This window comes from Microtus oregoni, unplaced genomic scaffold, assembly GCF_018167655.1.
Source record: "Microtus oregoni isolate MIOR12 unplaced genomic scaffold, Mior012 000025F_ref0000491, whole genome shotgun sequence".
In the NCBI taxonomy this organism is placed as follows: Eukaryota; Metazoa; Chordata; class Mammalia; order Rodentia; family Cricetidae; genus Microtus; species Microtus oregoni.
In genome coordinates, this window is record NW_024543084.1 from 15436635 (window position 1) to 15462782 (window position 26148).

At 53.7% G+C, this 26148-nt stretch overlaps 1 protein-coding gene across 1 annotated transcript in view; it reads left to right on the top strand.

Annotated features, from left to right (window-relative positions):
- The first annotated feature begins 6991 nt into the window (after positions 1–6991).
- Positions 6992–26148, top strand: part of Ass1 (argininosuccinate synthase 1) — a 48261-nt gene continuing 29104 nt past the window's right edge. Inside the window, exons 1-7 of the mRNA XM_041675050.1 lie at positions 6992–7079; positions 12086–12151; positions 13916–14025; positions 15596–15664; positions 17381–17569; positions 22813–22869; positions 24636–24710. Coding sequence (XP_041530984.1) covers positions 13921–14025; positions 15596–15664; positions 17381–17569; positions 22813–22869; positions 24636–24710 — 495 coding nt within the window. The 5' untranslated portion in view covers positions 6992–7079; positions 12086–12151; positions 13916–13920. The remainder of the gene's footprint in view (positions 7080–12085; positions 12152–13915; positions 14026–15595; positions 15665–17380; positions 17570–22812; positions 22870–24635; positions 24711–26148) is intronic.

A 26148-nucleotide genomic window follows, 5' to 3' on the forward strand; every position in this document is an offset into this window, starting at 1 on the left:
GAAAGGTGGGGGGTTTGGAAGTAGGGTCTTTGGGTAGGTCAGGAATGTGGCTTTGTTTTCCTGGAGGGACTGAGGTGCCCCTGTGTGCTGACCCAGGCACTGCTTTCCCCATAGCCCCTGCTCTTCTTTCTAAGCAGACAAGCCCCTGCCTCAGTGACCTGCCTTCTTGCTGGCTACCCCCAGACACAGCTGTGAAAGTTTATCTCTTGTGCAGAAGGTTTTGGGGAGTATACATTTCTCCCTGCCTCCCTGGCTTACTGCAAGAGCTATCTCCCCCTGAATATACCTTTTCCCCCGTCTAGGACCCAGAGAAAGCAGTAAGACAGGGCCTTTTTCTGTAGCTCAGGCCGGGCTTGAACTCACCACAATTCCTCCTCCCTCAGCCTCCCAAGCGTACTTCAGAGGTACCCCACCACTCCCAGATATCTAGGCCTCTGTGTGGGTGCTGGGAATCACCTCTGCAAGAGCAGCCAGTGCTCTCAACCCTGAGTGGCTCGCCAACTGTTAGACCAGAAGCTGTCATAACAGCCAAGAGAATTTCTTCAGGGCATATCTACCCTCTTTTTGGTTTTTGGTTTTTGTTTGTTTTGTTGGCTGTTTGTTGAAACAGAGTCTCATGTAGCCCAGGATGGCCCCAAGCTCACCACGTAGCTAAAGATAACCTTGACGCTGGGGTTACGGCATGTCCTGTTTAGCCTTCTACTTTCCAAACAGATTTATGCTAATCCAGGGCTCTGTCCACTTCTCTAAAGGATGAAAAGAGTAAATATTTTTGGCTTTTCGGGACATCTTGTTGCTGTTGCAATTCACCCCCTGTGCCTTTCGAAGTGCCAAAGCAGGCAGAGACAACACAGGCATCTAGGGGTGTGCACTGCCCATGGGAACTTCAGCAGCAGGGGCTGAGTTAGCTCAGTGGCAGGACAGGATTCCAGCAGGTCCAAGGCCCTGGACTGGGTGGGTCCCCAGCCCACGCCCTCAGGGGCGCAAAAGCAAGTCCCAGTACTTACATTTTAAGGTTTTTATTTTCACACCATGGACTTGTCTTCTTTCAGACACAGCACGGAAACTGTAAGAAGCCTGAGCCCCGCTGTAAGCCACTCTGATTGGAACTGCAGGCTGGAGGAGGAGCGGTGGGAGAAGGCACACTGGGGGGGGGTGCCCCAAGCCCACTACATTCCATTTATCTTAGACCCACCCGTGAGAATCTCCTGGAGATGAGGACACCGCCTCCTCCTCCGGCTGCAAACACGGGTCAGGAATCAGAGCCCGAGCTGTCTTTCTGCCGGGCTGTTAATTTTTTATGGACTTTGTAGCACTAAGGAGGACAGGGCCCCACTCTGGGACGGAGGACCAGCTGGGGTCATTCTTGCAAACTGGGTACAGCTCCCCTCTCCCTGTGGCTCTGTTGCCCTCCCTTCTGGAGTCTCAGCCAGCCCCCTGGGTTGTAAAGCTGCTGTCTGGAGGCTCAGAGGCGAGCTCTCTGCTTAAACCCTCTGACCCTTGCTGCAAGGCTCTGAGTTGCTGTTGGTCTTGGTGTTCTATGAACCAGCAGGGGAGAGGTGCGGAAAGGTCAGAGTTAGAAGAAGGCCTAGAGGAAGGGAGTGAGGAGTGTCCCTTCCCCAGGAGCCCTCCCTCCTCTTCCTCCTCTTTCTGAGGTTGTGAAACAGACCAGTGAGCAAAGTGAGCTTCCCAGCATTGTTCAGCCAGTGAGTGGGGACTAAGCTCCCCCCAGGGGACCCCGTGGGGCTGCTGGCTTGTAAAGAAGCCTCCCGAGGTGTCTCTGCTGGAGCCGTATCTGGATCCAGACCCACAAGAGGTGTTTTCTGCTTCTGCCCTGTCGCTCCCAGCTGCCATTGGTCACAGCCCCATCTAGCTATCCAGTCCCTGGGGCTCCTGACCTCCAAGGCTCTTCCCACCGTCCTGGTGGAAAACAGCTCCGCCTGGTCGGTCACTCATTAAACTTCCTGATGCAGCTTTTCCACGAAGGGCAACAACTGGACGCTGTGTTCCTCTGGATGGGAGGGGCAAGTCGGGGTCCAGCCTGGAGGTCATTCTCTGTTCTGGCCACTCTGCCGAAGCCTGGGCAGTGACGCAGTAGGTTCTGAGACCAGTCATTAGAAGCTTCAGGGCAAGGACTTTGAATACACTCTCAGGCTCCTCTGACAGCAATGGCTACAGAGCCCTTGGGTGGCAGAGGAATGGAGAGGGGAGGAGGTCCCTCCACAGCTATGTGCGTAAGCTAAGAGTACGTAGGCCCATAGGTTGCTGGCGGGAGGCTGTGAGACCACATACATTGAGGTTGTCCTTCAGCGCAGGCGCCTCAGGAGACCACCCTGGAGGGCATGGTGAGATATGTGAGCAGCCAGGGGTGGCAGAGGGAAGAGGCGACGATAGTGGAGGATAAGACCACAGCAGAGAAACAAGGGGAAGGGACCAGAGCCTCATGCTCTTCAAATCATGCGCGTGCTAACTTGAGGGTACATGGTTAGAGGGGAGGGATCAGAAAGAACCAAAGGAGCACACTGCAGAGAAGGTCCTCCCACGTGAAAACAAGCCTACGGGATAGCCATACACAGGAGCACAACAGACGTTGGCCAAGAGGAAGGTACAGGTGTCTCATTCCGATCCTGGAAGAGGCAGTGGCCGTCAGTCTGTCTCAGAAGTCATTCTATCTATTCAGGGGCTGGAGAGATGGCTCTGCACCTGCTGCATTGCAGTCATGAGGACCAGAGTTTGGGTCCCAGCACCCATGTAACAAGCAAGGGTCCCCTGACTGTAGCCCCAGATCCAAGTACAGGGTGATAGAGGATACCCAATGGTAGAGGAGGACACCCGATGCTCTCTTCTGGACTCTGCACCAGAACCCACAAGGGTACATATACTCATAGAGACATGTACATAATGTGTGTATGTATGTGTGTGTGTGTGTGAGAGAGAGAGAGAGAGAGAGAGACAGAGAGACAGAGACAGAGACAGAGACAGAGAGAGAGAATGGGGGGAATCTCTTAACTCCCAAGAGTCAAGACTACAAGCGTGAGCCACCATGCTTGGTTCAGGGCTCCATGCACACTAGATGAGCATCCTGCTTGAGCTACATCCTCGGCCTGCGGCCGAAGGCGTCTTATAAAACCCCATATCTTAGCCGGGCGGTGGTGGTGCACGCCTTTAATCCCAGCACTTGGGAGGCAGAGGCACACAGATCTCTGTGAGTTCAAGGCCAGCCTGGTCTACAAGAGCTAGTTCCAGGACAGGCTCCAAAACCACAGAGAAACCCTGTCTCGAAAAACCCCCCCAAACGCCTTTAATCCCAGCACTCGGGAGGCAGAGGCAGGCGGATCTCTGTGAGTTCGAGACCAGCCTGGTCTACAGAGCGAGTTCCAGGACAGGCTCCAAAGCCACAGAGAAACCCTGTCTCAAAAAAAAAAAAAAAAAAAAGAAACCCCCCCCCCCAAAAAAAAACCAAAAAACAAACAAACAAAAAAAAAAACCCATCTCTTCCAGCACTGGGTCTTGCTATCTAGGCGGCATTTCTCTTTGTCTTTTGAAAAACAGTTTCTTTTTTGCCCCAGTTGGACTCAAACTCAACATTATCTAGTCTGCTTCCCAAGAAATGGGGATCACAGATCTGTCCACCAATCCCACCTCAGTCCACATGTCTTGCCCAGGCATCCACATCTAACAATGGCCAGCTCCCTGACTCTCAGGAGTGAATACTTGAAGGCCTGAGCTGTAACTCAGGCTATACTGTGCTTTCCCTGCCTGTGCAAAGTCTCTAGCAATCCCTGCCACTGGCAAATAAGCAATAAACAAAAGAAGTGTAGCTGGGTGCAGTGTCTCAGGCTGTCCCCAAACACTCAGAGCAAAGGCAAGAGGACCAGTGCAAATCTGAGAGCAGCCTGGGCTCCATGGAGAGTATCAGGCTAGCCCAGAGCTACATAATAGACTGTAAATCAATCCCACCCCCCAGAAGAGTATACACGTCCATGGTGTTTTTAACACATCCCTGGTTTAAAACAGATACCTGAATTTCCCATAGGGAAGGCCACGTCAGGAAGTCCCCTCCCACACCTCCACAGATTGACCTAACTCTTGCCATGCCTTTCTTGTTGCTCAGATGATACTAATTAATCTTTCGTTTAATATTTTTTAGGGTTTCTTTATGTTAAGAAAAATTAAGAAGCTACAAAGAGATATAGATACATACCACGTTCACGTACTGGAAAACACAGTATTATTTGCCTTCCCAGGTTGATATAGAGATTTATGTGTCTAAATTTTTGGGGTATCCCTGGATTTGATTGCCAGCCCCACATACACATCCCAACAGGTAGGGTACAGGTTCTTTTGTAGCCCAGGCTGGCCTCAAACTCATTACTTAACCAAGGATGACCTTGAACTTCCGACCCTCCCGCACGCAAGTGCCGAGTGACTTGCGTGGTGCGCCCAGGGCTTTGTGCATGCCAGCTGAGCCCCAGCCCCTGCACCAAGAGGCTCTTTTACAGACACTGGCAGGCTGTTTCTGCTGTTTTATGGAAATGTCAAGAACATGAAATAGCCAGAGGGCTCACCGTGAAGCTACAAGAATCAAGAAAACACAGACTCAGCCTGACAGCAGATAAAGAAACCAATGCAACAGAACAGGGGTGCGAGAGACAGACGCACACTTACACAATCGCTTAGAACAGTCATAAAGGAACACAGGGGAGGGGTGACAAACCACCGAAGAATTTGTTCTTTTCTTTTTCATGTATTTGTCTTTCGGGGCTTGGATGTGTGCCTTGGCGCATGCATGGATGTTAAAGAACAACTTAAAGGAATTGAGTGGTTGTCTCCTTTCACTGTATGGATTTCTTGGGTCAAATTCAGCGCCTTTACCTGTTGAGCCCTCTTGCTGGCCCATCAAGGAGCTTTAAGAAGAGTGTGTGTGGCCCTGTTCTGGTCTGTGTTTTCAGGACGCCTCTGGCTGCTGGACAGAAGGGCTGGGCAACTATGTAGTCAAGCAGGGAAATGAGCATAGAGATTGGAGCAAGGAAAGTCCAGTGGTCTGAGAAAACAAGGGGTAGAGTGTGAAGGAGGCAGAAGCTGGTGAACCTCCATGAGTTCAAGGCCAGCCTAGTCTACAAGCAAGTTCTAGGCCAGTCAGGGATACATAGTGGGACCCTTCTGTCTGTCTTCCTTTTCTTTCCTCCTCCTCTCTCTCTTCCTTCCTTCCTCCTTCCCTTCCTTCCTTCTTTCCCTCCTTCCTTCCTCCTCCCTCCCTTCCTTTCTTTCCTTTCTCACTCGCGTAGATCCTGAAGGAGCCCTGACCTTGATGTGGGAAGGGGAAAGGTGAAGGTCAAAGTCGTGGTGACTCATTTCCAAACTCCAGAGCTGGTTTACAGTAGGACGGAGATGGGCTGGACTGAGTGTCCACCTCGAAGGTGGGGGGAATGAAGAGAACACGGCTTGTCCAGGAGCCAGCTAGACCCCTGCATTTGACCTCTGCCTCCTCATATTCCCAGGGCACTTGTGTCTGTCCCCTGGGCTGGGGTCATTTCTGTAGCAGGGAGTAAAGGTCCCGGTTGCCTGTGACCCTGGGATCACACACAGTCCCTCCCTCCCCCAGTTCAGCTCAAACCTAAGTTAGAGGGAAGGGTTGGGGCCAGAGCTTCGGCCACTGGCTTCTGATTCTACTATGCTCTTGACATACGGTGTAGCCTTGGGAAAAATGCACCCCCACTCTGTGCTGCAGCTCCTAACTGTAGAATTATATATTCACTATAAAGGGTAGCAGTGAGGATGGAAACAGAAGACTAATATACACATTTGCCCTGCCCCGGGCCACTTCTACAGAGAAGAAACAGTCGGCAAGTGGGGAAGAATGGCCTCAAAGAAGCTCAGAAGCTGCTGATGTGTTCTCCGTTAGTGTGCAAAGCCCAGAGCTGGTCCAGTGAGTGTCCCCAGGTCAGCTGCCATAGGGTGTCTTAGGTTCCTCAAGCTGCCCTGGGCATCTAGTCCCACCTGGCTCACTGAGGTCTGTAACTATCAACGACCATATTTGGGTTGGATGCCAGGACCAGGAGCTCAAGAGAGCCCTATACCTAGGGTAGTGTTTATAAATGTGTCTGCCACCTTCTCCCTCCCAGAAGCCCCCACGGGAGACAGAGTAAAGGGTTGGGATGAGTCCCAGGGGCACCCAGAGTCAAAGGCTGATGCAATAAGCTGGGCAAGGCATGGGTGTGGGGCGGGCTGGAGGGTTGGAAACTAGGCCTACCTGTGGGGTAGTGACCTTGGCCATGATACTGGGGCAGGAGCTGTTCTGCGTGCTGCATGGCTCAGGTCAAACTGGAAAACCTCCAGCCAGACTTCTGGCTCACATGGGTCACACAACCCCCCAGTTTCATTTTACAAGCCAGCAGCTTCACCTCTGAGAACCTCCACCTTCCCCGTCTTCTGACGGGTCAGCAGAGAGACGAGCTTTGATTCACCAATTTACTGCGAGCTCGGGGCAATCTGGTCAGGTGCCAGGCTGAGAGGAGACAGTCGGGACCTGAAGCAGGCAACACCGGTCTTCCTCGGCCAACTCCTTTGGGTTTTCTCCGGTGGACCCTTGGCTCTGGTCTAGGGGCTAGGGAAAGCAAGGGGCTCCGAGGGCAGAAGCTTGCCATTACATGAATCGGGTACACAGCCTCCGAACCTAAGCAACTTCACTTAAAGCGCCTTTGAGGCTTTTTTTTTTTTCAAGACGGCTGCTAGTCACGCGGGTCCCAGCCTCTACCGCCCTCCGAGGCGCCACTAGCTGGCCCGAATCTGGGGACCGAAGCTGCAAGCGCCCACGCCCGTGCGCCCCCGGGAGGCTGTGCTGGCGCTGAGGGAAGTGGGAGGGGCCAGCAGGCCGAGAACGGCGGGCCACGCCCACCCGCAGGTGGCCGCAAGCTCTGAGAGGCTGCTGGTGGGGGCCGGGCCCGTGGGCGGGGCCTGTCGCGCGCCCGTTCCCACGTGTCCCAGGTTCCTGCCCCCCAGGCCCTGTGCTTATAACCCGGGATGCGCGCCTGTCCCAGCCCTGCTCCGCCGTCTGCCACTGCTGCCTGGATTCACTGGTAAGAAGTTTCGGGCCTCCCTCGTTATCCTAGGACCCGTCCCAGGAATCCCAGAGAGAGAGAGCGAGCGAGAGAGCAGCTGCAAGGGGTGGGCACAGGGAGGCCCCCGAGTGACCGCGCAGTCGGTGGAAAGATTGAGGCTGATGCCCGAGCTCCTGTGACGCACATGTTTCTGCTGCCTAAGGAACCTAGCGGAGGGCACAAGTCGTAGGATCTGAGAAGCAGGGGGAGTATCGAGGTCCCGTCTGATTTTCCTTCTTGGATCCTATGTGCTGCGAAGGCACCAAGTAGAGACCCAAGGAGAGTCCAGAGGGTTGGGGAAGAGTAGGCACCAAGGAGAGTCCAGAGGATTGGGGGCTCCGAGTCACTCTCCCTGGATCGGACTCTCTGTTTATCCCCAGGCCTGTTTCTCAAAGTGAGGCAAGAGGTTCAGTCCCTCCTTTCCCTTAGGGGCTTGAGCGTGTGGCTTTCTCCCGAGTCTGAGGGTGCCCTGCTCAGGTGGACGTGCGGACCCTGCCTACCGGCCTTGTTCTAGGCTGTGACTGGTGTCCCTTCCTGGTGGGGTGCAGTGCGAAGCTCAGTTTGGGTGGGGCTTCTCCTAGCCAGGTTTCCTGCTGGCTGGCTGGCTGGCTGGTTCTTTGGGAGGAGCCCCTCCACAGGAAACGTCTGTTTCTGGGTTGTTACCGCCTTGGGCCCCCTCCAGGGAGGCAGGATCATTCTGCTACGGAGGGAAATCTCCAGGAGAGCCAACTGCAGTCTCAGTATTCCCCTCTGTAAAATGGGAATGTCAGACTGTCTGCAAGCTCAGTGGCAGGAGCAGACCTGCCCTCTCCCCAGGGGTAGATCAGGAAAATCCTTCCTTTTGATCCCTTCCCTTGCATCTCCTCCACCTGGCCGGTGACCTGGCAGGTGATGTCTGACGTCACCCGCGGGTCTCCAGAGCTGCCAGCCTTGTTCTTGTGCCATCCTAGAGTCGAGTAAACTGCAGAGAGCTTATGTGGCCTGGGTCTGCTCAGTTGCTCACTGGATCTGGGATGCAGACCTGAAAAGACATTTTCCCTCGCTCCCTGGGACTAGACTTTCAGAAGAGGGAGAGACAGTGGAGGGAGCCAAGAACTGGGCTGGGCAGAGACTGGAATAGTTCCTTTTTAACATCCCCCCCCCCCCTCCCGCTGCCCGCCACGTTCTCGCTAGGGTCTTCCATCACATTCCAACAAAGGCTGAGAAGCTTTGCGAATGACCCCAAGGGCTTTTCAAGGGATTCTGGCTCTGTCCTGTGTCAGTGGACTCCAAAAATGGAGGGTGACTTCTGTCCACCACCCACCTCCCCAACCTCTATGCTGGGACCAAGCACAGGAAGCCCCCAGTCTAGCCCTGGGGTATACATGCCCCTCCCCCACCCCACATGCCTGCGTGCTCTGGGCTGTGGAAGCCAAGCACTCCCCTGGAGTCAATCCAGCCCACCTGCTGCACCAGCGTTTTCTCATGGCCCCTAAGCCAACCAAATGCCTTCGTCCACTGTGAACACTCAGCTCCTGGAGTGAGAGTGGCTTGCTTGTGGGCACCCATGTAGAAAGTGATGCCTTGCTGAACTCTGGATCTGAGGCACTGATTTTTTTCTGAAGGCTTTGGGCAGAGTGGGTTTCCCAGGACCAGGCTCCCTGCCTCCTTTGAGGCTGGTTCCTCCCTAGACCTGAGGAAAGGCCAGGCGCCCAGGGACTCTTTGTTGGTGGCACTAATGAGTGGGATGATGTGCTCTTCCAGTACCTGGAGCTGTTAGCCTCAGAGCTGCCTCTGAAAAGCTGAACTCTGCCACCTTTCCCTTAGGCTAAAGAGACAGCTAATAGTAAAAGGCGAGTCAGGCGTGGTGGGCGCACCTTTAGTCCCAGGACCGGAGAGCAGAGATCAAGGCCAGCCTGGTCTACAGAGTGAATTCCAGGACAGCTTGGGCTACACAGAGAAACCCTGTCTCTCGAAAAATAAAACCAAAGATAGTAAAAGGTAGACCCTAGAGAGCTGCTCAATGTAGGCACTGGAAGAGAAACAAAGAGGTCCAGGGACCACCCCCAAGTCCATCTGACACAGGCTGGGGTTTAAACAGGGCAAGAGGCATTGCATACTGAGCAATCCTGTTCAAGGTGTGGCCGGGCCATCATCACCCAAGCTCTAGTCAGAATTGAATGACATTGTATCTCCATTCTTTATTTATTTTTGAGACAAAGTCTCACTGTGTGGCCCTGGCTGTTCTGGAACCAGGCTGACCTCAAGCCCACAGAGATCCCCTTGCCTCTGCCTTCCAAGTGCTGAGATTAAAGGTGTGCACCATCATGCCTGGCCTCTTGGGAGAAAGGTTCTTCTCTGGCTCTCACGGGTGCTTCAGCTTTTCCATTCCTCCAGAATTTCCTGGGAAATTCCATCCTTTCAGTAGTCTCAGAGTCAAAGGAAGGGGCACTAGTGTCCTCACGCCCGCCAGGACAGTTACACTAGATAAGGGTTTGGATGCCATAACACAGTGTTCTCACCCTTCCTAATGCTGCGACCCTTTAATATGCTTCTCATGCTGTGGCGACCCCCAACTACAAAATTATTTCCTTGCTATTTCGTAACTGTAATTTTGCTACTGTTATGATGTGACCTCTGTGAAAGGCTCATTCAGTCCCCCCCCAACCCAGGTTGAGAACAACTGCCATAGGAGGTTGGTGCGCCTCCTGCTGTTCGGTATTGGGATTGCAGGCTAGCTTTATCAGACATAAAGCAGGGGAGGGAAGCTGGGCCAGGTACAGTTATGGTTTTATAAGGAAAGTAATGACAAACCAATTTGAACTGAATAAGGATGTCATCAGTTGGAGAGGGGGTGGAAGAACAGCCCAGGTAGTTGTTGTCTGGTGACAAGTTGTCAGGACAGAAAGTGAAGAGCAAAACGTCCTAGGAGCCAGGGTGTGGAGGGCAGTCTGGGCTTGAAGCCACAAGTCTGTGAGCTGGGCTCATCCCATCTTGGTCGCCGTCTGAATAGGTGGCGGTGGCAGCCTATGCCTGAAAACAGCATCATGTGACCCATGCTCTTGTCACTCAAACGCTGTTGTTTTAAAGCCATACAAGCTTCCTGGGTGTTGAGGAACAGCCTGGCTGGCCTGATATGTGTTTCCTGGGCATTGGCCACTTGGCTTTGGCTGAGGACACAGAGAGTGTCCCCTACCTTGCCAACTTACACAAGCTGGCAGCCAACTTGATGTGTGGTCATTTGTCCTCTGGCCTGTGTCTATCATGGCAAAGGCTGCCTGCCCTGGCCTTGAGAGCTTGGGAGTTGGGAATGTGGGTTCTGCACTTTTTCTCAGTTCAGCCAGCCCCGGCCACATGCCTTCCCTGGGAAGGAAGCTCCATGTCCTGAGCCCCCAGAGAGTCAGGGGCAAGCTGAGGTTATTATCTTCAGAAGTGGTGTGGTGTGTTTGGGAGGCCCCATCTCCAGCATGCCCTTGAACCCTTGAATCCAGTGTGAGGGATAAGATGTTCTCACCCCTGCCTGACAGATGAGTGGCCATGGTTTGGGTGCTAAAACAACTCCAGCCCACATCCAGAGTACTCCTTCCCCTCTGCCTCTTCCTGTCTCCTCCCCAAGTCAAGGCTATAGCTTCATTTAGCTTTTGAGACTGCAGTCTCCTTAGCCAAGGTCCTGACTAGTTTCTAGGCATGTGTGCATGAGTGTACACACTTGTACACACACACACACACACACACACACACACACACTCGGGTCCGTACCCCTCAAGTGCATGGAGACAATTTCTCAGGTACCCAACCTCAGATGCACAAAGATACACACACAAATGCAGCACACACATTGCAAGCCCGCATGTGAGCTTCAAGGCACACAGTCCTTGCTGGGCACACCCTTCACACTATACAGCCCCAACGTAGGCTCCCACAACCACAGCCTGGCAGATGGAGGTAGGCATAGAAGCCCACATTTCAGGGCATCCTAGTTCCTCCTCCCCACCCCCCAACAAGGAGCTGACCGCCAAAGAGTATTATCTGCTCTGAAGTGCTAAATGCCTGCCATAGGCACTGGGAGATGATCTCTGCTCCGAGCAGAGAGAGCAGAGACATCGTGACAGAAGCAGATCAGAATCCAGTGCTCTGTTGGGAGGGAGCATTCCATGGGGCCACTGAGAGTGGGCAGTAGGGATGTTTGGTCTGTCTCTATGGAGACCTACTCCCTTTTCACCCTTCTTGGCGCCAGGTGTCCTTGGAAGGGAAGGGGGAAGTCACCATTAAGAACTGAATGAATCTCAGGCAGCATCCATTCCCCCATGGTACCCTACTCCCTTACCACCTTTTGCCTAGCTCTTCCCTCTGACACCCCCAGAGAGGGTGTCAGCATCTTATGGGTGCGGTGTTTTGACTGCCTGTATAGTCCCACATGTTAGCAGTGCTCTCAGAGGCCAGAAGAGGGCGCCAAATCCTCCGGAACTGGAGTTAACAGATAGGTGTGAGCCTTTGTGTGGGTGCTGGGAATCGAATCCAGGTCCTCCCCAGTGCTCTTAACTGTGGAGCCGTCTCTCTAGCCTCCTCCCCACCTTGCTTCAGTCTCCCACTGAATCCAGACCTTACAGATTTGACTAGACTGACTGACCAGTGAGTTCCAGGAATCTTCCTGTCTCTGCCTCTGGGGTTATAGTGCACACCACTATACCGGCTTTTAAAATGGTTGCCAGGGATCTGAACTCAGGTCTCAGGCTTCTGCAGTGGGCATTTTGCCACTAAGTTACTTCTTTAGCTCATGTTTGTCGCCTGGATTATGACAGAGGCTTCCAGGTTGATGCATACAAAACTTAACAAACTGGATGATTTAGATCCGTGCAGCTAAGGGGTAGAGTGCCTGCTTAGTGGACACACAACTCTAGATGTCTTCCTTGACACCATGTCTCCTGTCTCAGTCAGGCCACTCATAGCATCAAGTGGCCACAGAAGCCAGATTTGGGATCTCAACATCACATTTGCTTCTACAGAGTGGTTCACCGGACCAGGGAGACAGACTGAGGACTCCATCCAGGAACCTGTACTTGCAATCACAGGTATTTTCCACTTTGATCCTTCTCCCTCCTTCCCTTCATCCTCTATGGCCAGTTGCCTAGCTGCAGTTGCCATGGGCACCATCTTCTGGTCCCAAGGTCAGGGCCTGCTGAGTCACTGAATGCCAAGGTCCAGGGCAGCTAGCTGGGCATAGGCAGACAGTTGCTGCCTGCTGGAGACGGCAGGAAGCAGGGAGAATTGGCCCTTGCACCAACCACCTTGTTCCTGAGGTGTTTGCCTCCTTAAGTCCAAAGGGCATCAGGGCCTTCAAGAGACCCGCTGGGGCTGACTAGAGAGTGGGCCTGGCAGACATGTGAGGAACTGCATGGTCTTGGCTCAAGCTCCAAAGTCCACATGCAGCATGGCACTGGGTGGCCTGGGAAAGCCACTGGAACCCAAGGGACAGCACTCAACAGTCTCCATGGTAGTGGTGGCAACCAGGTGACCCTGCTGAATTCCTGAGGCTTGTGGAGGGCTGTCCATCACCCTTCCCAGCGACATCTAACAAGGACCCTAGGTGCCTCTGCCCTAAGGCAGGGGTTCTCCACGTCCTAATGCTGCAGCCCTTAATAACACAGTTCCTCGTGTTGTGCTGACCCCCGACCATAAAATTATTTTCATGGTTACCTCATCACTGTAGTTTTGCTACTGTTCTGAATCATAATGTACATGTCTGCTCTGCGACCCCTGGTTGAGAACCACTGCCCTCGTGGAACTGTGAGACACAGAGTCCTGGGTCCACATCTGGCCCTACTGCCCACTGACACTATAATCACCGAGTTTCAGACTCTGAGTTTCCTCTTTAGCACAGTGGGCCACGTGCATGGCATGCCCGAGGGCACTCAGGGAGCCGTCTAGACAGAAGAAACAGCTGCAATGGCCAAGAGACAACCGTAGTACTTTCTGGAAGGCTCTGTTAGTTGAAGAAGGGGTTGTATTGTGGTAGGGCTTCTGGGAAAGAACCCCAGACTACGGAGAGGTGTTCTGCCTGGCCTCTCTTCATACCCCTTTCTCTGTCTGCACACAAAACACTCCTGCGCCCCTGTGGGTTTGAATTGACAGATACTGGGGGTCTCTCAGATCCCTTGAAAACAGGGTGTCAAGCTACTTCGAATTCCAGTGAGGGAAGGAGGGAGAGGTGCCCAGGACCAGGTGGCCGATCCTGTGGCTTTTTCGCCCAAAGTCGGGAGGCAACATCACTTACTGGGCAAAAAACCAAGTTCCAAAGCCAGGCTTTCTCTTTGCCCTTGAACTGTTTGTTCTGTGACCTTGACCGCTGACCTCCCTGTGCACCGTCCACCTACTTCTGGGGTCCTTGTGAAGGCTCGGGGTGCCCAGGGCCCTATCTGACGCATCTTGCTTGGCAAGGAACAGTTCTAAGGGGGCATGTCAGCTGCCTGCGGCTCCGGCTCAGGCCCCTTCCCAGCCTCCGCTACACACATCCCTCTTGCTGGCTTTGGTCCAGCCCTCAGCCTCTGTCTAGCTAGTGGGGACTGGCTCCAAGACTGACCTCCTTATCACTGGCCCCGACCCCTGCCGTGAGCATTCTTGAATCCCGTGTGGAATGTGTTCAGAACAGTCAGGTCAGGGTCTCCCAGGAGGGGTGGATGCAGGAAGGTGGACATTCTGTTCCCAGTGCTTTATTGTCCCAGGGATAAAGCTGCCCAAGGCCTCCTCCCGCCCCCCCCCCCTCCCCAGTGGGCCCCGAGCCAGGAGGGACTTGCAGGGTTGGCCTGATACACTCACCATTCCTTCACACTCCCCAGACGAGATGTCCAGCAAGGGCTCCGTGGTTCTGGCCTACAGTGGCGGCCTGGACACCTCCTGCATCCTTGTGTGGCTGAAGGAACAAGGCTATGATGTCATCGCTTACCTGGTAAGGAGGTTCCCGGCATGCCTGCCATCTGTCGCTCTCTGTCCCTGCTGCCCACAGGTCACCGCGTCCCTCCACCAAGTCTTGCTTTTCTCTCTACAACTCTCCTGAGCCAGAAGGGGAAACAGCCTCTCACTTGCTGAGCTGCCTCCATTTCTTTGGCCTTAAGATGCCCCTCAGAACCAGAGAAGGGGACAGGATGGCGGGAACAGGGGCGTGCCTTTAGCTATGCCTCTGCTATCTCTGTGCTTCGAAGTGGCACACAGTCCTGGCCTCTCCTCTCCCTCTAAGTGGTCTTTAGTTCTAGGGCGGCAAATGGATCATCAGAGAGAGGTTGTGCTTGGTGCTACTTCCGCACCCAGGACCTAGCACAGACATCACTAATTGAGCCGGCTGCCCTCAGGATCCTCAGCAGCCTAGGAATCCACTCCACAGCTGTGCTCATCAAGACTCTGGGTTAGAAACCCTTCAGCTCCAGCCTAGAGCAGCTGAAGGCAAAACAGAGCAAAAATCGAAAAGCAGTTCTTGTCTCTCATAGTGATTGATGTCCAGGAGTAGGGAAGCTCCAGCATGGCTAGATCAAGGCACTGTCCAGAGCTGTTTTTCCTTGGCTTCATTCCTGGCCTCTCCACAGCAAGCAAAATCATAACCCAGCTGTGTCAGGCTCACTCACGGGTAGTAGAGTCCAAGGCTCCTCCCATTGGCTGGAGTCAGGCCTTCCAGGCATTCTCTGTGGGTCCACCTTAGGAACACGGGTCTGTCACGCAGGTGGGGGTGGGGTGTGGCATAATAGTTCCCACCATTCCTGGGTGGGGGGTGAGGTGGGGGAAATCCTCCCAGGGAAATGAGCTGAAAGATCCTCTGAAGAATTTGGAATTTGTTGGCGGTCTCTGTATGGTCAACTGACAAGCTACACAGGACTGGGATTATAGTGTGTGTGGGGGGAGCCCATTGCTCCAAGCCACCTGGTGAGTGGCAGGTGTGTGTGTGTCAGGCAGGGTGGTCCTAGCTCTACAGACCCCAGATTTGACATCTGGCAGATTGAAAACTGGGTAATCTCAGACGGGAACCTACAGCTGGGCCTTAGGAGAGCAGAACCCACCTGTGGGTTCAGGTGGGGACAAGCAGTGGGCTCAAGTCCACAGGCAGAACTTTATGTGTGCAAGCTGAACGCCTCTGACCTGCGGCCTGCAGCCCACTAGGACACTCAGATAAGCTGGTCCCTGCCTATGGCCAGGGTGATGGTGCAGGGCAGGCCTCAGAGGAAGCCTCAGCTTTGTGGATGATTACAACACATCTCTGTGTCCCAACGACTCGGGTGCCAGGATCAGCTTTGCTACCCTCTCAGCCCAGGGGAACCAGTGACGTGCACACCCAGCCACATGGGGCCAAGTGTGAGCTGCTGGGAAGCCCCAGTCTCCAAGTCCCCCTGCAGGCCCCATTCTTCCTTCTACCACCTCCTCATCATGAGGCACCGCTTCCGTGATGGCTGCCCGGGTTCACCCAGGGCCCTCGCGATCCTCTCGCACCCTCTCCGTCCCTCGGCTTACTGGCCTCTGTTTCTGCTCCACAGGCCAACATCGGCCAGAAGGAAGACTTTGAGGAAGCCAGGAAGAAGGCCCTGAAGCTTGGGGCCAAAAAGGTACCTGTAAGACGCCGGGCTCGGGGCTGGAGTGGAGCTGCGAGGGGAGGGGCAGCAGAACTCCTGTCTCCCACACCCATCCCTCCAGTTTGCCCTCTTGCTTCCAGGGGGGTGAGATCAAATGTGCTGCTTTCAGATATACGAACACCCCCTGTCCATTTTCCTATCCACTTATGCATCCATGCACCTACCTACCCACTAACCTACCTATCCACTTATCCATCCATGCATCTACCTACCCACTAACCTACCTATCCACTTATGCATCCATCCATGCACCTACTTACCTACTAACCTGTCCATCTATCAGTCCATCCGCTCGGTCATCCATCCATCCAACTCCCCATTTGTCCTTTGTTTTGTCCACCCCTCTTTTATTTCTCTTCCATCCACTCCTCCATCATCTACCTGCCCATCCCGCTGTCTGTCCATCTGCTTATCCTTCCATCCTTTTCCATCCCCAGGAAACCCCAGCTGGACTCAGTGTTGGCTGCATCTCTAACCTTTGACAGATATGCCTGTGTTGGGTGGCCCCACTGAGTGCCACCCACAAACTGCTCCTAGTGGAGTAACCTTGCCACTTGAACCCTTTTGCTTGGGGATTGGATAGGAGACATTCCAGTCCACTGCCTGGTCAGAACTGATTGCTCTGTAGGATACTTTTTCAGTTGCTTGTCCCTGCAGAACTCTACAGGTCAGAAAGAGCACTCAGGGATCGAGTCTCACAAACCCAAGGCACCCTGTGGCCAAAGCCTGGAGTGAGACTCTATTCAGGGCTGCCCAGAGGAGGGGAGGGGGAGGAGACAGGAGGGTGGGGCTGCCTTATCCTTACCTAGGCAGAAGGAAAAGCACTGAGGACTTCAGCCAGTTTCTGCACAGGGACTGGTGTGTGGTGCCCTCAGTTCCTCTGGTCTCAGCACCCCTCTGTGTTCCTCTATGGAGTTGGCTTGCTTGAAACATTTGGGTGTTACTTTTATGTTGCCAGCATGAAAGCTACCTTAACAAAAACAGCAACTAGCACTTCAGTACATGATGTAATGTGTTATATATTTTAAATTTTATCATGTGTATGGGTGCATGTATGTCTGTACCACGTGTACCTGATGCCTGCAGACATCAGAAGAAGGTGTTGGATCCTATGTGGGTGCTGGGAATCAAACTCAGGTCCTACAAGATCAGGGGGTCCTCTTGGCCTCTGAGCCATCTCTTCAGTTCCCAATACAATTGTTTTCACTGGTCTTCCTAGAAGGTCTTCACTCCTCAGAGCTAGGGTCTCAGTAGTTCACACACGGCTACTTGGCCTGGACATTTGGAATGTAGCAGATCCCTGGCTGCATTTACTAGCTGTTCCAAGCCCTGTTCCCTCACCTATTCCAGCAATTGTGACAACTGACAATATCTCCAGGGATTGCCAGGTTCCTTCTAGAGAAGCTCACCTGGTTGATAACTTCTGTTCCAGATCCTAAGGAATAACAGAGTTCTGTTCTGTTGAGAAGGATGCTGGATGGTATATTGGGATTGATTAGTAATGTCTGCCATGAGTGCAGAAAGGAGACTGATAGTATGGTTGGCTGAAACTGATTAGTGGTGTCTACTACTACAGGGCAGAAAGGAAGTCTGTAGCCTGCTCTGATCTTATATGGACTTCCAGGGCTCTGTGTTCCTGTTGGGCCCCAATTCTTGCTAGGCTCCCTCTCACAACTGCCCTCCCCTTAGGTGTTCATTGAAGATGTGAGCAAGGAGTTTGTGGAGGAGTTCATCTGGCCTGCTGTCCAGTCCAGTGCGCTCTATGAAGACCGCTATCTCTTGGGTACCTCTCTGGCCAGGCCTTGCATAGCCCGCAAACAGGTGGAAATTGCCCAGCGCGAAGGGGCCAAGTATGTGTCTCACGGTGCCACGGGAAAGGTAAGGCTAGAGATGATGGGTCTGGTGGCTGGAAGGAGGAAAGGAAGTTAGGTCACTGAGGATTTCAGAGGTGGCCAGGGTGAAGGGCTGGGCTGCCTGAGCAGCAGTGGTCATCCCTTTGGTCTGTGTGCTCAGCTTCCCAGGGGAGCCTTGTCACCCTCGGTAGGCCTGACACAGCCCCAGATAAAGTCACAGCATATGTCACCACGGGATGTCACAGAAAGGGCTAGAAAGAACTGGAGAGCAGGGTGGGCTCTGAAGGCCAGAACTTCAATGACACAGTGTAAGGACCTGCTCCTTCCTAAGGCCCAGAGAAGAGACTATGTTTGAGACCACCCCCACCCCCAGGCATTCAGTCCTTGCCTCATAGAGGCCTCAGTTGTGTTCCCATCATTGTGAGATTGTTTGTCTCCTTTCTATGGGGGGCTGGTCTTCCTGGACACCCTAATAGCCTCATCAAAACCCAGCTCCTCTGTGAAGACCAAACAAGGTCACATCTGGGGATTTAGACCTGGCACCTGGCTGTTTTGTTTGTTTGTTCTTGTTATTCCAGACAGGGTTTCTCTGTTTCTCTACCTGCCTCTGCCTCTTCCCCAGTGCTGGGGTTAAAGGGATGTGCATCAATACCTGGCTATGGCACCTGGCTTTGAGGGACGCTTTTGCCTGCATGTATAACACAGACTAAAGAGGACCCCCTGGGGCAATTCCCAGCTTCTATCCCCAGATGGCCGCACTCAACAGTATTGATGAGCTCTCTCTGGGTGAGGTGGTGCACGTCTTTAATTCTAGCACTCGGGAGGCAGAGGCAGGAGGATCTCTGTGAGTTCGAGGCCAGCCTGGTCTACAGAGCTAGTTCTAAGACAGCCAGGGATACACAGAGAAACCCTGTCTTGAAAAACAAAAAACAAACAAAAAGACGCAGACTCTCAAACAGTGTACTCCGTGACAGTAGTCTAGGACAGGGCACAGCTGTCAAACCCGTCTGTTCCGTAACCCATGAGGCTTGCCACCTTGCTGACATGGGGCTGTGATGTTGGGGGTACAGGAGACATGCAGCTAAAGCAGACCTGGTGGTGGCCCTGGAAACACCAACCACCAGGGTAGCACTGGTGTGAAAGCTTGGCTGCTCCTTTGTTGTCTTGGATCCTGATGAGCTAGCTGTGTCTGACATGCCAAGGATGGGTACCTGCTGGGTGGCAAACGCAGTTGAATCCTTCAAGGCTATATTGGCTGTCCTTAGGAAACCCGTGGCTGCTGAAGGTCAGGAGTCAAGAGCCTTGGGTCAAGGGTCAGGAGGAAGACCGCTTCCTGTCTTCATGACATCTGTACTCTGGCTATGAGCACAGGTAGACACATTGCAGAGCCAAGGAGCAGAGTGTCCCTGAGACCAGAGATTGATAACAAATGTCCCAACTGGGGACACAGAGAAGCTATGCCCGGCTCAGACAATTCTCCAGAGGATACTGGAGAACAACCCTCCTGGGTAGGAGCCATGAAGGGGAGCAGACTGGCCAGCAGTCTTCACACCCAAGAGGGTCCCACTTTTCACTGGTACCCAGTCTGCTTAGCTGGATTTTAGGGCACCACATGAGGAGAGGTGGGTGCTACGGGCTATCTGGGCGGTCCGTAAGTACCATCTTCCCTAAGAGCCACGTTGGGAAGTCAGACCCAGGGCTCAGAGCTGCACACTCGGCTCAGATCGAGCACCATGGTATCCACGTTGTTCACTTTCCCCTGCAGGTCTCTGCTTCACCATCTACAGATGAGTGTGAAGATAGCACCCAGCTCCTGGGCCGTTTAGAGAGATGAGTGAGGACCGGCAAAGGTCTCAGTGCAGAATAAAGCCCCCCTGAGCCACTGAACCTTTCCAGATGAAATGAGAAGGCAGTGAACCTCCCCATCTTGGGAGGCTTGCAGGCTGGAGTGGAGATCAGGGCTCTGAAGGTTCATTCTGTGGGGAATCAACCCGGCAGCCTTCAGGCCAGTAGAGCAAGAGACTGCATCTCCTTCTGGTTCTTTCTTGAGATTGACCACATGCTGTGCACATGGCCACCAGAGGGCACCAGAGGCTTAGGTTTGAGGATACTATGGGCATAGGGTGCAGACAGGGCTTGAGTTCACTGCAGAGGTTTTTCAGGGCTCTAGATCTTTCCACATGGGCCCTTACAGCTGCTTTGATTGGGCTTGGGGGTGTCTCCACTGTTCACAGGGAAGATGGTCTAGTTTGAAGCATCTCAGGGTCCCTGATACCAGCAGCCGAAAGGCCAGTGAGACGCTGGGGAGCCAGAGCGGCTCTGTCTCTGCTCTCCCTGGTCTGGGTGTTCGCCACATGTATGCAGCACCCCACCTCCTTCCCCAGCACATGGCCCTCGTAGACAACTTCCAAGAGCTGGAGAGTGGAGAGGTCCTGGCATCAGCTGGGGCTTAGCACTGGGTTGCAGTATCGGCCTCTCTGGAACACACCGGTGACTGCACATCTCAGGAAGTGGTTGTCCCTGGAGAATGGCGGGCAGGGTGATCAAGAGGCAGAGCCACACTGGGCATGAGGACATGCCGAAGGCCGGCTGAGGCAGGTCCCAACAGGATGTTGGCAGAGTCCCGCTAAAGATGTAGGGGTCCATGGCCAAGATGTGAGCAGGCTACCGGTACCCCAGACCAGAGAGGTCCCTGGGTAACCTCAAGAGTGAATCTCCGAGGAGCCAGGCTCCATGTTGTTTTTAGTAGTCTCCCCGTATATCCCAGGCTGGTCTTGAACTTGCCATCCTTCTGCCTTAGCACCTGTCACTAAGAGTTGGCACAATAGTTTAATTTTTTACTTATGTGTTTGTGTATGCACCGCACAGGTGAATTAACCCACAGGGGTCAGAATAAGGCATTGGATCCCTTGGAACTGGGGTTACATTACGTATGGTTGTGAGCCACTAAGTATGTCCTGGCAACCTAACCCATGCCTTCTGCCAGAGCAGCGAGTGCTGAGCCATCTCTCCAGCCCCAGCATTCTCACCGTGCCTCCTAGGCAGTAGCTCTGTACAGCCAGATGGAGGCGCTGTGGGACTGAGACACGAAGCCAGCAGGAACACTGGCAGGATGTGTTCAGATAGCCTAGAAGGGCAGGAGTTAGCCAGAGACATTGAATGAAGTGCAGCCCTGGCTGTAGGCGTGGTCTGTGCAAAGGCCCGGGGTCAAGGTGACCAAAGAGTGTCATTCAGAACGGCATTGCTTCTTATCCTTGGTTGCTGTAAAAGTGAACCCCCACCCATCCAGAGAGCTCGAGCCCCTAGATTTCAAAGAAAAGCCAGGAAATATGAGCCTAAGACTCTGGGGGTGCAGGGGTAGTTTTGTAAATGGCACCATCTGCAAGGCTACCCCAGGGCAGATGGGAGGCACTCCCCCTTCCTTGCCCTTCCATTCCCATGGGCGCTCACCATGGTACACGCATGTGCACATGCACCAGTATGTGGACGACATGTGTGTGATATGACTCTGTCCCCTGCCTCCATCTCCCACTTAGGGATGCTACTAGGAGCTGCCCCAGCACCAGGAGCCCGAGGGTCAGTAAAGAAAATGCAAGGCCCTAGACTCTTGCCTAGGACAGATTTTGAATCAAGAAAGCCTGTTTGTCCAGCTTTTCCAAGGCTCTCGACTTCTGAACAGATGGGTATCCATCCCCCTGCCATGTCTGGGTCAGCAGACACCAGCCTAGCTGGGCCTGGCTCGGGAGGCACAGGCTGCCTTTTGTGTCGGTGAAACATGAAGCCACAGGGGGAGAGTGGCCAGGCTAGGTAGCACTTGGCCATGCACGGTGCAAATCCAAGATGAGGCATCGTTGTGCTAGAGCGTTCTGGCTTCCTAAAGGTGCTGCCTCACCTTGCCTCAGTGTCCCCACATCCCCCCTACCCCATGGAGTGGCTTGTACGGAACCCATGGTCTCACTCACTGCACCTGCCCAACTGAGCAGTCTCAGGATGGATGTGTCGCCTTTGTGACCCTAAGCACTGGTTCCGCATCTCTGGCCTTCGTGTTGTCCATCTCTCAAGCACTGCTTAAAGGCCCTCTGGCCCCTGGAACTGTCCCTGTGACAGAAGTAGTAGGTGCCCGTGTGGGACCGAATGGAGACGGAGGGGCTGGCTGTGGGGCCCGGTGTCCAAGAGGATCAGCAGCCGCTCTTTTCTGTGGGGAGGGGCTGGAACCAGGCTTTCCGCACCACCTGACAAGACTCCGGAAAATAACATGTTATTCCCACTGCTGCCTGGCTGCGCCCGTGCAGTTTTCACAGTAGGCGAAAGGGGCCTCTATTATTTCTCAGTGCCTGAGCCTCCCTCTCTGTGAGTGGCAGAGCAGACAACACAGAGACAGCATCCCCGGTAGCCTGTGCCTGCCCTACCCCTCTTCCTTCTGACTCACGGAGTGGTCAGGATGACCGTCTACAGGCTGTGAGGCGTGCGGGCCCGGGGTTGGGGGTCTGTCTCTGCCTCAGGAGGACACGCATCTGTTCGCTTTACAGTACTGTGCCCCTTCTGGGCCTCAGTCTCCCTGTCTGTGCAGAAAGAGGCTGAAAGCAGAAGGCCTTCCCAGGTCATTTAGTCCTATTCCCCACCCAAACCGCTAGGAACTGGGGAAACTGAGGCTTGGGGAGTGACAGGAATTACCACTTCGTGAGTGTGAAAGATCAAACCGTGAAGCTGGGCCCCTTGGGGGCCTGTGTTTTCCTGCTTGGGGTCTCTGGGATCCAGGTCTCCAGTCCCTAAGGAGCAGCACGCTCCTACAGGACCCTCTAGACTACATCCATGCACACGCACACGCACACACACACACACACACACACACACACGCACGCACACGTATTCCTCCAGACCTCCACCATGTTCTCAACAGTGCATATACTCACAGATGTCTCCGTGTGCCCATGCTCTGCCCTTAGCTTGAACATGGTACAGCTGTGTGCTGTTCAGTGTGCGGTCACCCTTCAGCCGTGCACACACGGTATAGCTGTGTGCTATACCCTTCAGCTAGCTGTACACATGCTTACCCAAGCCTTGCATCTCGTGCATGCTGTGGGAAAGCCCTGGGGTCCAGTCGTGGCCCCTCGCATGGAGCAGCATCTGCTTCTTTGGTCTCTGGCCTTAAAACAGGATAGCAATGTCACGGGCTGGCACTATGTGAGAAGGGAGCCCTCTGCCATTTTGTCGTCCATCCCCAGATACCATCCTGTGGCACTCATAATCCCTTGCTCTCTGTTCCAGGGGAACGACCAGGTCCGCTTTGAGCTTACTTGCTACTCCTTGGCACCCCAGATTAAGGTAAGATGTTGCTCTTCACCCTAGGGAGTAGACAGTGAGGTCCAGGAGGTGACAAGGGTGGAGTCCTTGTGCTGTTACTATCTCTGTGTCACTCCATGATGCCCCTGGGTCCTGTAAAGGACAGCGGTAGACAGGAGGTGGCAGTCTCTGGGAAGGTTGCTATCTTCCTAGCCATTCTCTCTTCCTGGAGGTGCAGTCAGGGTATTGGGGGGGGGGGGGCATTGATATCTCTGGTCATAGGTCAGAATAGCCTCTTCCTGCTACATTCTGATCCCTTTCTGGATATTTGTGGCTGACCCCCTCCGTGTCTCAGAGCCTTCCCCAGGGACCTTTGGCATATCACCTGGGGGGGTGTATACATGTGCATGGACCAGACTGTTCCTTTCGGTCACCCTTGTCCCTCAGCCTGACTGACTTGGGCCTCTGTCTACTTACCCCTCCATCCCTTCACTCAGTCATCCCTGCAGTATTTGCTGGGCATTAATATGATGCGGGGCGCATCCTCTAGCTGCTTCATCTTTAAAAAAATTAAAATCCAGGCCTAGCACTCGGGAGGCAGAGGAAGGCAGTTCACTATGAATTAAAACTCAACCTGGTCTACATAGTGAATTCCAGGCTAGCCAAGGCCATGTAGTAAGATTCTGTCTTGGGAGAGAGAGAGAGAGAGAGAGAGAGAGAGAGAGAGAGAATCGGGTAACATAATTTAATATTTCATTGAACTCCATGTATCCAAAAAGTTATCCAACATGGACTCAGCATTTCCCAAACTGTTGTAGAGATTTTCATGTCCTTTTCACGGGGCCAGCCCTCCAGGCGCGGTCTTGTCAACCGGTGGCTGCATTCTGCATTACACAACCTCAATCTGAGCTCCTTGGTAACCCCAGGAGACCTAATCCTTCTCCTTCCCCCTGGGCTTCTTCCTCTCTGCAGCATGTCTTTCTATGTCCCTTGCCCAGACTGCCAGCTGTCCCCAGCCTGGGGACGGAGCTGGCCTGGAAGTGAGCGGTAATGAGTTCTGATACATCTGACCTCTGCAGGCCAGGCCTCCAAAGGTGCCCAGCACAGTAGCTGCGCTGCAGGGCCTCTGGCGCCAAGGCCCATCCTTCAACCTCTGCCTCTGGTTCCCACGGCCACTGTGGGGGATGGGGTGACTAGTTTCTGGATCTTTCTTTAAAGAGACAAAGCCCAGGGGCTATGGTGGGATGGGGCAGGGGCCCAAACTAGTCGGTCTCTGGGAGCCTGGCCAATCATGAAGTTTCTCAGTTCTGAGCCTGATTAAGGAGTGCTGTGTCTAGGGCTGGGCATTGAGGAGCGTACCCTGGTACCACCACACCCCACCGTGTCCACCATACCCTACCGTGTCCACCACACCAGCGACATTGTACTGGGTGATATGCTGAGTTCTACTTCTTGGGGACCAGTCCCTGACCCTGAAGGCCAGCAGGGCCCATGTGGAATATGTATAGCTGGGACTCTTCCATAACGCCCCCACTGCAGCATTATGGGGGGGGGCAAATTACATTTGTGCTGTCTCCCTCCCACCCTAGACTCACTGAACCTTGAAGCTCTCAGACACTCAGGTCTCAGCTGGAGAAACTGAGGCCCAGAGGGATGCACAGCCATTTGGTCACAGAACACAGGTCTCTCCAGTGCCCAGTGTTCCTTCCTTAGTCTCCCTGCTCACTCCCCAGGGAGTCTTCTGAGGGACACAGTGGGAGACTCCTTACCCAGGTCCTGACCCTTTGTCCCCTTTGTCCTGCCTCCAGGTCATCGCCCCCTGGAGGATGCCTGAGTTTTACAACCGGTTCAAGGGCCGAAATGATTTGATGGAGTATGCCAAGGTAGGTCTGAGCTTCAGCTGAGCCTCGGGCTATTGGGGCTGAGACCACCTTGGTGGCATGAGACAAGATGGAGCCCCCTCCCATAGCATTTGTCCCCCAAGTCAGCCTCATAGGTATGTATGTGGTCCATTTCCTAGGTGGGGCTCTGTGAGGTGACCCAGTTCACTGAGCTGGGAGGCATTGAGTTGCCTGCCCTAAGAATCCTGCATGCCCCTTCTGCAGCATGTAGGCGTGGGTTCCCAGGGGACTGCCAGGGAGGGGGAGCAGGGGAGCTGTTCTGCACCTCAATTACCTGGCCACTGATGTCCCTAGTGCTTTCCCTGGATCAGGGAAGACACTCCTAGGCCAATGTCAGACAAAGCCTTTCCTGGCGCCAGCCTTTTTTTTTGAAATACAAGTTGCAATAAAACATATTAGAAGTTTTGCATCGTGATCCTTAGCTGCTCCCCAGGGCACCTTTCTTTTTAGCGACTCGATGGCAGCACTTGACAAACAGCCTCAATCAATCAGACAGGGGGAAAAGCAAGTCGGTGCACACACCAGAAAATTGCTCAGGTTTTTAAATAGCAGTCGCCGGGGCTGGCTGTGTGAGCTTGCTTCAGCCAAGGTGCCGCGGGGTAGGGGACGCTGCGGGGAACATGGGACTGCAGGGAAGGCAGCCCTGCCCCAGCCGCCAGCATCCCATTAGGCCCCTGAGCGCTGGGAGGAAAGGCGTCCTCCACCATCTGTTGTTTTATTATTAAGAGTGGAGTTTACAAGAGCAAACCCATATGTTGCCAAACAAATCGTCAAATAGTGGGGCTATTAAGGGAGTGGAGGTTGGCGAGGCGTCTTTTTTCCTCCCCCCTTGTCTCCTTGATGAAGAAGAATATGAAGCAGGCCCCGTCTTCAGGGATAATGAATTACAAGCCCTGTTCTTGGCCTCGCTCCCTCCCCTAGTCTGGTTAGAAGCAAGGGCCAGGCCGACCTGCGACTGCTTGTACCCTCCTCCCTCTGTACTCCACTGGTCGACAGCCCTGGTTTTTCCCAGCACAGCTGAATTTGTGACCCCTTTTTTTCTGGATTCTGGGGAGAAGACACTTAGCTTCCACCTTGAATAACCTTCAGAGCAGGAAGAGTTTGTCCAGGAAGAAGGTGCTAGGTTCAGGATGGGGCTATGGAAAAACTTTAGCATATTCAGCTAGGAGAGGAGACTGCACCCAGGAAGTGAACAGAAGCATCGAGCAGCCGGGTGGCTTTGTGTGAGATTCACAGCCAGGCAGGATCTGAGACAGATGAGGGGAAAGAAAATCAATGGGGCTTTGAAAATCTCTGCTTTCAAAGCCCTTGAGTAGCCAGGGTCAAAGGGTGCTGTAGAGGCACAGGGAAGCCTTGGCTTCTGCCTCTCCCCAGACCACTGCTCAAGGCTCAGAACCACCTATGGTTGTCATTATCACAA